The sequence below is a fragment of the Stigmatopora nigra genome, chromosome 15, assembly GCF_051989575.1.
Source record: "Stigmatopora nigra isolate UIUO_SnigA chromosome 15, RoL_Snig_1.1, whole genome shotgun sequence".
In the NCBI taxonomy this organism is placed as follows: domain Eukaryota; kingdom Metazoa; phylum Chordata; class Actinopteri; order Syngnathiformes; family Syngnathidae; genus Stigmatopora; species Stigmatopora nigra.
In genome coordinates, this window is record NC_135522.1 from 11,905,205 (window position 1) to 11,918,817 (window position 13,613).

The 13,613-nt window shown below is 39.0% G+C and overlaps 1 protein-coding gene across 1 annotated transcript; it reads right to left on the bottom strand.

The window, feature by feature from the left end:
* Nucleotides 1–1,424: 1,424 nt before the first annotated feature.
* gna13b (guanine nucleotide binding protein (G protein), alpha 13b) lies at nucleotides 1,425–12,705 on the bottom strand. Its single transcript, XM_077733759.1, has 5 exons — nucleotides 12,326–12,705; nucleotides 11,459–11,688; nucleotides 9,463–9,513; nucleotides 5,536–5,736; nucleotides 1,425–3,559 (listed from the first exon to the last, which is right to left on the bottom strand). Exons 1-5 carry the CDS (start codon nucleotides 12,606–12,608, stop codon nucleotides 3,188–3,190), a joined length of 1,137 nt encoding a protein of 378 aa, XP_077589885.1. The 5' UTR covers nucleotides 12,609–12,705; the 3' UTR covers nucleotides 1,425–3,187.
* Between the last annotated feature and the right edge of the window lie 908 nt (nucleotides 12,706–13,613).

Consider the following 13,613-nt stretch of genomic DNA (forward strand, 5'->3'; position numbering starts at 1 on the left):
TGTGATAAATATGCAAAAAAACAGAAATATTAGCAAATATTTTTGGAAGTGGATTTTACCCTATTAGAGTGCCATTTCGCCCATGACGTCCATCACTGTCTTTTCCCGGGGAAATCACCCCCCATGAACGGTTGTAATGTCCGAAAAGCTCCAGTATTTGTATTTAATCAATAAATGCTGCTAGGAAGTGGATTTTACCCCATTTCAGTGCATTTTTTGCCCTTTTGCATATGGACGTATACCGACATTCATGGATGTCTTTTTCCCAGGGAAATGATACTCCGGGCACGGTTCTGATATCTGAAAAGCTCCAGTATTTGTATTTAATCAATAAATGCTGCTAGGACGTTGATTTTACCCCATTTTTGTGCATTGATTATTTTTTGTGTCGCAGCTGAAGCTGCAGTCTAGGTTTTAGAGCCATAAAATATTTTTTGAGGGTTGGATTGATTCGTTGAAGGCCCTACGAGAAAATGCACGGAGCGCCACTGATATACACATACATGCATACAGTGGTGGTCAAAAGTTTACATACGCTTGAAAAGAACATAATAGCTGTCTTGAGTTTTCAGTTATTTCTAAAAATCTGTTTTTTCTTTGATAGAATGATTGCAACAGATACTTCTTGATTTGATAATAATTTGGTGAGGTATCGATGCAAAACTAGAGATTTTAAAAAAGTAACTTCTCTCAGGGTGGTCACATATAGTATGGCTGTTTGGAGAAGCGAATAAAACCTCATCAGACAAAAACTAAAAGCAAGGTCATGGTAAAACTGTAGAACCTTTTTTTCAAATCCTAATAGAATGAAAGTTCAATTACAAGCCAAACATTACACATAGCACCTAAGAAAAGGCAACTTTTAGGTGCAGATTTTTGCTAAATTGACAAAACAAAACATACTACATGTGTAGTATTTACAATGCAACTCTCTGCATTGAGTTGTCAGATTTGAATGGAGTGCTGGGGAAAGAGATTCATGATTGGACATGAGATATTAATTGGCAACATTATCCTTGGCTTTGAGCCTTTTGTCTGGATGCACAGAATCTTGTAGAAAAAAATGTTGAACCCAGCACAATTCATTCTGCAATTTGATGCCCCTCAAGGACTTAAACAGAATGCTCTGTACCAATTCAACATAAGGTTCCAAAATTGCATATTGTGCACTGTCTTTAGAAATAATTCAAGACGCTAACATTTTTTTTTTAATGTCTGGAGTACAAATTCACTGATTAATCCTGAGTAGCCATTGATAAAGGGTTGATTTAGGTGGCAGTAATTGAGTGTAGTAGATACATATTTTGGGTATTTCAACTTTCAGGCTACATTTGTTAACATTTCATGTGGACACATGCAGGGTGCATATGATAAGGTTTGCTCTGAAAGCAGAACATTAGGGCCATAATCACGACGATTACTAATGCTACGGAGAAACATCTTTATTCTCACGCCACTACTTGTCAACCCCAAATCATTGCAAACTGTTTTTTACAGTTCCCAAAAAGTGTCAGGCAATTTGCAAGTTCCTAATGTGTTGCTTAGTAAACAAACAAAAAACACAAACTGAAATAGTGCCAATATGGAACACAAAATGAAAGCAACCTTAATCTGTAGTACGGGATATATTTTGCGACACCATCTCTGCCTTGGGTTTTTTTATAGAAGTAGTCAACAAATGAATATCTTATCCCATTATCATCATAGAAATCATTGTTTGATGCTAGCTGCTAACATTAGCCGGTCAGAAGGAGGTTTTCTCACTTCTTTATAAATCTGATTTATAGATTACAATGAAAGTAGCAGATGCGCACTTCTGCACTATAGCCAACATTAACGTCTAACATTATGCAGATATTTATTAGACAATTACATCTAAAAATCTACGGAGCGCAAATTTCCAAACTGTATGTCTCAAGTTTGTCTTTCACCTTATTAGAGTTTCTGCTTTTGAAAAGCATTTGGAATATGCATATTGCCTGAGAAGTTGTTTGTTTTAGTCTATTAGGAATTTAAATTAATCCCTTAATAAAAGCACCTGCAATTATTTTAATTAACATCACGTGCCCCAAATTTGAAGTCAAATGTAACTGGTGATGCTTTTTGATGTAATAATTCCTCATACGATGACACTCATTTCTAATTTTAATGTTAGACAATCCCCCCTAAACCCAAACCCCCCCAGTCACCATTACTCAGTAGGGGAACCTTGCTCACAATTGAGACAGCTTAATCAAGCCGTAAGCATGCAATCGGACCGGAGAGGTTGGCTGAAAACAGGTGAAAAAGGTGCTTGATTAAATGTGGAGTAGAACCTGTATTTTAAATTCAAAGCTGGTAAAAATCACAACCGTGATTCAAATTCAATAGTGCAGTTCTACCGAATCATCAGACTTCTGACATTGTTACCTACAAATGACTTGGTTCTATGACAGAGTTGAGTCTTAAGTGGTTGAACTATAGGAACTTTTCTCACATTTGGTAACAGGGGAGGTGAAAATAACATGGTCGGCTTCAAATCTAAAATAAGTGGTTCACAAAGTTCCCAGAGAAACAGTAAATCAGGGAAAACAAACTGTGCTAGATAGTTTGACAAGTGGTTAGCTCTTTGCTGTTTCAATAGAAAAATTAATGCCAACAGCAGTTACAAATCAAATTGTAAACAATATAAAATATAAGTTAACAAGAAGGCATAGGTACATATACATATTTGTATACAGAGTTAGAAAAAACAAATTATTACTACAGAGGAGATTAACAGTGCATATGCGGATTGTAGGTTGCATGTGAGTGAGTGTTCAAATCCTCAGGCCAGCATTAATGATGTAATCATGTGGTGTCAGACATAGCGCCGATAAAGATGCATAATAAAAAAATGTTGATTATGAAAGGGCAGTCAAGTGGTGTCCCTTTCACAAGTGATCAAAACAGCGTAGGCAAGGAACGAAAGAAAAATTGGGTAGTCAGGGAATCATACATCATTTTACAGTGGTTCACAAGTTTCTGACCAATGGCAGCTGTTGGTCACAGTGAATATGCAGAAAAACGCCAAGAGGAAGCAAAAGAGGGATGTTGGCAGGGGTCACTTTGAAATATAGTCAAGAAGGGAGGCTTCACAGGTGAAGAGGATGATGGGCTTTGAAAACCCTCATCTGTGTAACGACACCTGGTATGTCCTGTAACTCGCTCATTGCAGCATCAGCTGTTTGAGGTTGTCATGTAGGATGGTGTCCTTGACGTCACGAAACACCAGGCGGATGTTCTCAGTGTTGATTGCTGTGGTGAAATGGTGGTACAAAGGCTTCTGCTGCTGCTCTCGCCGCTTTTTGCGAAAACATTCCACCAAGAATGCCTGCACATCCACCAGATTTTTAGGGTCTCCGCAAAACTCAGCAAAGTAGTCTTTAATGGACACTTCCATAACTTTTTCTTCCAGCAAATCTGTCTTGTTTAAAAACAAGATGATCGAAACATTGTTGAATACTCTGTTGTTGACGATGGTCTCGAAGATGTTGAGGGACTCGCTCAGTCGATTGGTTTGTCGGTCTTCCATCAAAACCTGCACATAAACATGTGTTAATTTTTACTGAAGTCATTGTTTATAGTGATGGTATTGGTGCGTATGTATGTGTGCCTCAGTTCCGGGGTCGGATGTTCAATCCCAGGTTGGTCTTCACTGTGTGGACTTTTTGTTCTCTCCGGGGTCTCACGGGTTTTTCCGTGTACGCCGGTTTCCTCCCACATTCCAAAAACATTCAGAGTAGGCTGGTTGAACACACTATATCTACAGTGTTTTATGCAGTGGTCTCTTGGGGATGCAAGAGCACGGAGAGGGACAGGAACAGGCTGAATAAGCTGGTCAGGATGAGCTTCATAGCATGACATCTTAACTTCTTGTGAGAGATAATGAGCCCTACTTAAATGGCCTCAGAGAAGTCACCAGCTGTAGTCACTCATAATCACTTACAAGAAGTTAAGAGGCCATGCTATGAAAATCATTTCACCGACACAACTTTCTAAGTCATAAAAGAACAAAACTTCATGAATGTTTTTGTGACAAAAAAGTATCTGTTCCAATCACCATCAGAGAAAAATCTGAGTTGTTGAAATAACTGGAAACTCAAGAGAGTGAGTGTATGTAAACTTTTGACCACAAGTGTATGTGTATATGCCTATTTATTTATTTACTCATTACCTATTTACTCGCATATAAATCACTTTTGTTGGACAAAAAAATGATGAATCGAGGGTACGGCTTATATGAGCATAAAAACACATGCACGAACCGGCAAATTGACGCCGCCATGGCACGATGATGTAATGACGCAAGCGAATGCGCTAGATACGGTCATTTATTTCAAAATAGAGAAAAGATAGACAAAAAAAAAGTTAAACTAAAATTATTTCGACGTCTGTCAGGTTTAAGACTATATAAACCAAAAGACACAATAATAATAAGCATAAAATACATTCATAATTCACAACGTCTATGAATGAAATTCAAGAAAAAAACCCCGTAAATTTCTTGCTTAAAACGTGAAAAAAATCACATTCCTGTCAGTGCCCGCTCGGGACAGCCATCTTATCTAGGGCCCTGCTATCTAAACCCAGTTAAACGTGCTCTGACTGGCCAGACACAAGTAGCCTTGATTTTGAAATAAAATAAAATTCTACTTAAATTTTTTTTTTCCGAAAGTGACAATTATTGGAGTAATATGAACCATCGAAAGAATTGATATTTTTTGATATTAGAAGCAACAAGACTGCCAGAACATCTAAAACTACTGGTAATAAGATAGTAACTAATTTAGTTTTACATTTTTATACGTTTTCTCCCGGGTCAGCTCTATCTGCAACGCATCCACCCTGACTATCAGCTGCAGCTAAAAAGAAACCTATCGAGGGGTTGTTTGCTTTTGTCTTTCCTTCAAAATGTTCCCAAAATGATGCATTTCCTGAAATGTACAAGTTGGGCAATGGCAAAACTTGTGAACTCTTTGATAACTGTACGCTTCTTTTCACTCGTACCATAACTTTCTTGGACACATAATAGAAAGCAAAGAATAAAATTAGGGCACACGAAGAAAAATGCAAGAAACGAGTTAAACTATGTAACGAGTGTCGAGAGCGCACAAATCAGGAACTTGTCAGCGGATGAAAGGGTTCTGCCCTGAACCCAGAAATAGATGAAAAACTCAAGGGAGTCTTTTGGTCGGACGGTCGCACTCATAGTCTGCCTGTGGCCACAACCCTGCTAATATCCATTGGGAGAGGAACTCTATCACAGCAATTTCAAAACATAATACATGCAAAGAGGGGATATTGGAATTTCATGTTTGGTAACTTGGATTTTTTTCAAACCTAGAGAAAAGATTTCCCATTGAGGCTTTTTGTAACCTGAATATTTCAAATATTGAGACTTTCGTGAGAAGAGCTACCACTGTATATTGTAGACAACATAAGAAGTTCCACAATTTTATTTAAGTAACATATAATCCTGAGTAAATAACTTTAAAAGCTCTGATGGTCACTCACCTGGTCATATTCAGAGGAGGACACAAGGAAAAGAATGGAAGTGACGGAGTCGAAGCATTCAAACCAACGGCGCCTTTCTGAACGCTGACCGCCTACATCCACCATTTTGAAAGGCACGTTCTTGATTTCAAAGTCGTACTCATGGATGCCCTTAGTAGGCTTTCGGGCCAAGAGGATATCTTGCTGGCTGGGGAGGTATTCCTGGCAGAACAAAAATAAAAATAAAAACAGATTCACAACATGTCGTAGTCAGTGATGGTAAAAATAACATTTACGAATCAATTGTTGAAATTTACAGTTACATACTAAATGTCATGCCATCATATCTTATATTGCTTTGAGTATATCCCTCATTTGAAGCTAAGCATTCCTGAGATACCGCAGAGTATAAACAAATGACCCTGATCAGGAGAAAGTATGTATATTTATTGCATTCCTGGATGACTCATCACTTACCAAGATCCAATTACCAAGCAAATACACTATATAATTGTTCAATTGTCCCGGTTCAAATGCAATACAATTTTCTATCAATATTGGTAAATCATATATCATGACAGCAATATATGATGAATTCTTAATTAATTGCCCTTTTTCCTTTTGGCATTTACCCGCAAAACGTACAAAAATAAAGCTCAACATTATTGAATTTTCGAATTTTCTAATGCTTTTCAAATAGGTTTCTTAGGAGTTAAGGGAAGATCGACATACGAGCTCAGTCCCGGAACAAATTAAGCTCGTATATAGAGGTACCACTGTACTCGCGTCATTCCGGGCGGATTGATAAAAGAACTCCAGTGGCTAGATTGGCGTCAACAGAGCATTCAAAGCTAGACTGCAAACTAACTATTATATATGGATCAATATTGAGCCGCAAAAGCTCTCGCAACTATGCCAAGCAGATTTCTCTGGGATGGAATAAGCATCATACATGTTCAGTTCACAGGATATGTGTCCTGGTTCTCCCATTAATGACTATTAGAATATTATTACAGTAATATTACAGTATAAATTTATATGCAAAACATTGCAACACAGAAAAGAAAAGATGCATGGATACATGAAGGAGCAGAACAGTGTGAAGATGGCCTATTCACAGCTAAAGGCCTACCATGCCTACCAAAGAATTTATTCCAAAATTGTGCCATGGAAGGAGCCAAGTCTCAACAAGGGGGAGGATGGACATGGTACAGCGTGTGTTCCATGTCCCAGAGGTCTAAATACCTACTTTAAATGTTTTTGTAGTAACTGTTTAGTTTGTTACAGACAATGTGCAAGATAGTACCAATTAGCTCGCGACTAACACCTTTTGAGATACTTCATGGAAGACCATTCGAAATTCCTCTATGGGAAGGTGCACCATGACAAGAGACTTAGGGCGAGGCAGATCTACTCACAGAAGGGATGGTAAAATGTTTGGAGAAACTTGTCCAAAGAAAATGTAAGCTGCCATGATCCTTTTGTCTACCACCCCAAGTGACTAGATCCTGATCCAAGTCATAAAAAGCAAGTAATGGTTCTCTCCACAATGGGAAGACCCATTCGTGGCCCAACTCACCAACCTCCACAGCAGCAAAAATTGCTCAAAGGTCATATTGGATTCGCCGACCTCAGGTCAAGGCAGTTCGAGACACAGGGGACTCTTAAGTAGACTGTAAGTCGGACGGTGTCAAAACCTTTGTCCATGAAAAAATAATCGGACGTCTACTCAACTGCCACGAGCACCCCTCACTAAACCTTGAGCTCCCATAGACTGCACATCTACACAGAAGCCGCAGTGAAAGCTGTTGCCACCTACATCAAAGTGACTGCACTGCCAGTGACAACCTGGGCGCGTCTGAATGCCCCGCCCACAGAGACTCAAGCTGCAAAATAAGAAGGTGAAAAACTCCTATCACAGAGGAGAGTAAAGTGGTATGAAAAGAACAATCCGGAGAACTACTATGAAGATGTGTGGCATAATTTCATTGTGTTCCAGAGAAAAATTATTGTTGTGAATGAAAGTTATGTGTGTAGCTGTATGCCCATTTCCACAGGTATCCTGACATCTTGAATTCACTGGGTATAGGTGTCACATTTAAATCTGCAGTGATGCAGATGGTCTAAGACCCATTCCTTTGAAGGGGAGTGAACATAACATTAAGAAATAAAAAGACCAAAATCAGTGCAATTCAAACCACATGATTCAATCTGGAGCAGTGATGTTCCTGGTGACCATAATTTCCCAACTTGGACATTGAATTGTTACATGAGTGTTCATTAACCAAACTGAACACTTATGAATTTAAAGTTACTAGAATATAATTTTATCTACACCTATTGGTTACACGTGCACTACACCTTTTGTTGTGATCACCTCCTTTTCCTGTTCATGTATTCCCGCCTAAAGTTTGTCTACGCCTACCTCTATTAAATGGCTTTCCCGAGCAATGAGACGTTGCATCAGCGGGAGACTTCCAGATGAACGTGAGTTCAGTACGAGCGCACCCCCACCCGGCTAGGAAAGGACTGGGGGCTAGACAGAAGAACAATGGGACAAGCGGGGGGCGGCCATTTTGAGAAGCGTTCGGGAGTCTCCCTCGGATAACCTCCATCGGCCGGGAGTCAAAAGCTACTACGTTGCCTGATGCTTCCTCTGTATGAAGATTATTGTTGAGGACCCAGCCTTAACAACTACCTCTAGTGCAGCTTTAAAAAAAAAAAATCCATTAGATTCTTCACCATGCATACGCCCATTTATTATCATTGATTGGCAACAGTGTGGCAATGTTGTCAAAAGATCTCAGAGAACTTTTGTACTTAAAAAGTTGTGTTACTACAAATTGCATACATTTTAATGTTGCACTTGTTCCTCTGTATGAATTCCTTAATAATTTTTGCCGTGTTTGGGGTCGTTATCTTGTTGAAGTATCGAGCTCAGGCGGAACATCAGCTTTGTCCTATATTTCTCAACATTTTTCCTAAGTATCATCAGATACTGACTGGAATCCATGTGACCTTCAACTTAAAACAAAAAAAAAATGCCGGTATCCTCACAGCCACACAGGCCCACAGCATGATGGAACAACCACCAAAGGTTACTGTGGGTAACAAGTGTTTGTATTGGAATGCTGTCTTCTTCTTGTGCCATGCATACCCCCTTGTTATATCCAAATAACTTAAGTTTAGTTTCATCAGTCCCCAGCACCTTATTCCAAAATGAAGCTTGCTTGTCCAAATGTGCTTTGCAATACCTCAAGCGACTCTAGTTGTGGCATGTGCGCAGAAAAGGTTTCTGCCACATTACGCTCCCATACATAATCTCCTTGTGAAATGTGCGCTGAATAATTGAATGATGCACAGCACTTTCTGCAGCATCATCATGTTGTTGGTCTTTGGAGATGGTCTGTGGGTTGAATTTGACTATTCTCATCATCCTTCGTCCCACCGGTCCTTAACAAGAAGGGTTTCCCATTTCCTAACTATGTTTTTCACAGTGGAAACTTACAGATGAAATCTCTGAGGGAGCGTTTCTTCCTCGAAAGTCTAAACCATAATGTTGAACAATCCTATTTTTCAGGCCATGTCTTCTTCTTTAAAATTGTATTCTGGCTTGGATAGTCCAAACACGATAATGTTGACAGAGAAAACATGCAAAACCATTAGCATTAACGCTTGCAGGCGCAGGGAGTATGATTTATAGTCGGCACAAACAGGCCAACCGAATCCTAACACGGCAGTTTGTCTCCCTGTTTTAAGTTTACTACATGCACTCTTATTTGTATGAATATAAATTTGTCAGTTTGTTAACAAGTCTATTCTTCTGCCCAATATAACAATTTATTCATTTTAGGAGGAAACAAAGGGGGGGAAATGAAATTTTACAGAAGGGGACTTTTAAAGAACTGGACAAACTTTCCCAGCATTTGTGAGAAATCCAAGACTTACCGACTGTCCTAGCTTTTCCAAATTATCGAAGAAATGCTTGACAGACTCCCCCTGAAAAGGAGAAAAAAAAACGAGAATAAATAATTGTTGTGATAATTGAAGGTCAACAGCTTGGCAGATAATTTATATAAAGACTGAAGAGCAGTGGACCTAGCACTGACCTCTGCGGTACCCCAAGACCTTTATTTCTCAAAGTACATTCTGTATGTTGTATTCTGATGCACTATGATCTTACAGATACCGTATTTACTCGCATATAAGCCGCTTTTTTCAAAGAAAAAAAATCGAGGTACAGCTTATATGCGCATAAAAACACAACATGCACAAAACTGCAAGTTGGCGGCGATGACGTCACAAAATGACGCAAATCAATGCGGGCGATTATTTCAAAATAAAGAAAAGCTAAACAGATAAAACGCTAAACAAAATATATTTTGACGTGTATGTCTAAACATTTACACACACGCCAATAATATGCAATTTATTGATAATTTTGAGAGCGAGCGAATTCGGCGACGAAAAACATGTACACGCCAATAATACGCAATTTATTGATAATTTTGAGAGCGAGCGAATTCGGCGACGAAAAACATGTACAGAGCCAATAATACGCAACTTATTGAGAATTTTTAGGTTCTCCCCCCCCCCCTCTCTCTCTCTCTCTCTCTCTCTCTCTCTCTCTGTCTCTCTCTCTCTCTCTTTCTCTCTCTCTCTCTCAACCAATTGACTGTCAGTACCATTTATAAACAGAAAGATCGAGCAGCAGGACCCAAATATTGAACGTTGCACAAAGGTTGCAAATCAATTGAATGATGCCATACAGTGCTACCGCATTTATGATGAAAAAAAAGAATACAAGATTAAGATTAGATAGCTTTTTTTCGGCCAGTTTCTAGCAAATCTCTCTCTCCATATATCTAATGTATGTATACAGTACTGTATGTATTCTCTCCATTTTATTAAATGTTTTTTTCAGTACAAACCAATGCTGGTTACTTAGACAAGCCTTAAACATACAAATTCACTTATATAAACCTTCAATATACTTATATAGGCCTTAAACATAAATGATAATACAAAATATAGCACTGAATCAACTTACGAACAAATTCAACTTATGAACAAGCACTCGGAACGTAACTCGTTGTTAAGTAGGGGAGCGTTTGGATACTACTCGTAACAGCGATCGCTCCCCCATTTGCACCGAAAGACAGGAAAAAAAAACACTGGAAAAAAAATGCAATGCTGCGCCCAGTGCTCGTAGATATCTGTTATACACGAAAGAGATGCGGCAAAAAGACACGTTACAGTGATAAACAGCCTTTCATATCTTGGCCACCTAGCTTTATCGCATCTGAAAATGTTTCTCGTATCTAGAGATAATTATTCGCTCAAAATTTTACTCGTATCTCGAAATGCTCGCATGTCGAGGTACCACTGTATTTTTTTTCCAGCTCCAGACATTTATTTTATGGGTCCAATATCACCTTTTCAACATTTTGGGCGGCTGACCCCTGGTCTATAAACCTTTTTTTTAAATGCTTCGTTTAGTGGTTTCGACACATCTAGCGCTATTTTGTGAATTAATAATCATCAGGACCAAAAATAATCGCTATAGTCCTAAAAATAGTAATCATTAGGCTAATCAGCTAATTGTACACTTAGTAGTCATGAGAAACAATCGTTTGGAACAATCTTCCATCAAATATTTTGGAAAACATACATTTCTAATTATGCAAACATTCTAATTATTCACTGATTTTACATGGCCAAAAGTTCAAGTCTGTGGAGGCCGAACATCATTTTTTTAACATTGCAATTTATATTGGATTATATCGCAAACAGACCAAGAAATCACAAAGGTAGTTTTTTTCCAACATTTTTCAGTCCAAATCAAATGCAGCAATAAAACAATAGAAAAATAGATCTCCAGTCTCTAGTCTCTATATGATTTGATACTATATTATTCATAGTTCTTTATGTTTTGTCTACTCACCAATTGGAATTCTCTGCGACGGTCATAGGCACTCTGGATTCCCTCGTCAATCCACAGGGCCCGAATGGATGACAAGTAGTGCTGAAAAACTTTGGGCTGCACCATACCATGGCCATGGGCCATCAAAGACCGGGTGTCAAACGCCATCAACATATCTCCATGATGCTGGTTAGACAGGTTGCCCCAGGGTATATGAAGCTTCTCTCGAGCATCCACCAAGACTCGAATACCTGGAATTTGAAAACGTATTTGTAAATTAATAAGAGTAAACAGAGACACCTTTCTACTACGCACTTTGGTTATCGTTGTTTCACTGCATTGCATATTTTCTTCTGGGGAGTTATTAAACATTTTTTCATTCATTAATTCATCCCATCTTTGAAATGGTCTTCTAATTTGCCACCTATTGACAAAGTAACACATAACTAGTGGTTTAATATTACTAAAATGTGTTTAATAGTACTAAAATTATACGGATTTTAAAGGGGGAAGAGAGAAAAGGACAGGGGGTGGATATCTCGTATATTGGGACACTCTTATGTGAATGTAGTACTGTACACGTCATTGTACTTATATGGCTGTCGCGATATCTGGTCCAACGATGCGTTTTGTGATTACGGGCATCGTATCATAGGTTAGAGCTCTAAAATTACACCAGTTGGTTCACTGAACCCATCGTGGTGTGGAGACGAACACAAATAACATGGGCGTTTCTTGGTCGCTCGTCCAGCAATGCAAAATGGAAACAGAGGGTGGCCCCAGCCATCTCGGCTTGCGGTAAATTAGCAGGGCTGCCGACTTTCCATCAATGTTTACACACGAACTTGACTGCAACATGTGTCAAAGAAGCCCAACAAAGGGACTTACCTTTAATAACATTGCTATAAATAGTGGCTCTGAATTCTTCTTTGGCCCTCTGATCAAAGTCCTGCCCATGAATAATACGCATCTGCTTAAGGAAAGTGGATTTGCCACTCTCGCCCGCTCCGAGTAACAGGATTTTAACCACCCGCTTAAGGTACGGTTTATTTCGAATAAGACACTTATCTATCTCTTTAGATTTCCGCAACTGCTCTGCCTCACCGCTAGTGAGGAGACAGTTAGGGAAACAGACAGATAGTAGAGAGCGGGACGGCAGGAAATCCGCCATCTTTGAAACAACTTCATCGATGCACAGTGCACACAACGAGGAAGAATGAGGGCAGCCAGTCGTAGCAGAAGCCGCTTACACTGCTGCATTCAAAGCCATCGGAATCCCGGGAATCTCACAACTTCAACATTCATTCAGGATGTTAATTACGCTTCATCAAAAGGCATTTTTCTTTCTCAAATTGTAGTTTCCCCTTAACTATAAAGGTAACACAGTAAACATAATCGACCGGTGGCGGTAGATTAGGTTTTTTTTTTAATTTTTTTTTTATCTTTATACTATTTTCATCGTATGCTTTTTTGTGGAAAATCGCGTAGAATTACGTAGACAAATATTTTTGTAACTATTTTTTTTGTAAATCTGCAATATTAAAAATATATTTTTGTACTCCTGTGATAGAGTAAGATTCCAAATTCCTAAAAAGAACCATAAACCACTAAAAATGAACCAATTGAAAGAACCATTCATGAATTTTACGACACAGACGGGGCGCAGACACTTACAGAATCCTAGCAATGTAAGAGTTCTGTTGATCGTCGATGCGATACCGTAGTGACGCAGCAGGGGGTGCGAACAATCTCACGACATGCATCATCTAGTGATGTCATCTAGTGACCAGCCAATCATGAATTTTACGACGTGCAGACGGGGCGCAGATCATGAATTTTACGACGTGCAGACGGGGCGCAGACACTTACAGAATCCTGCCTATCAACGACCTCCGGTCGAATAAAATCAGATAAACCTATATAAAGGGGTTTATAATTATGTTATTAATTCATTTTGGAAACCATTTAAAACATCCCTATATAAATTAAATTGATGTTTATTTTCATCGTTGCCCGTGAGTAAGTTGTAACCAGTTCACGGCGTACCCCATCTCTTGCGCATAGTGAGCTGAGATAGTATATAGAACCTATGGAAGGATAGGAAATAAGCCCTTTATATGCTAGGAGGGAGCTACATCTCCAGTCTCTCCAGGGATTTGCATGTTCTCCCCCGTGC

Coding starts and splice junctions, on each gene's coding strand:
- gna13b (XM_077733759.1), bottom strand. CDS start 12,608: ATGGCGGATTTCCTGCCGTCCCGCTCTCTACTATCTGTCTGTTTCCCT. Junction 11,689..12,325: donor TTATAGCAATGTTATTAAAG/GTAAGTCCCTTT, acceptor TTCAAATTCCAG/GTATTCGAGTCTTGGTGGAT. Junction 9,514..11,458: donor GTCGCAGAGAATTCCAATTG/GTGAGTAGACAA, acceptor TCTCCTTTTCAG/GGGGAGTCTGTCAAGCATTT.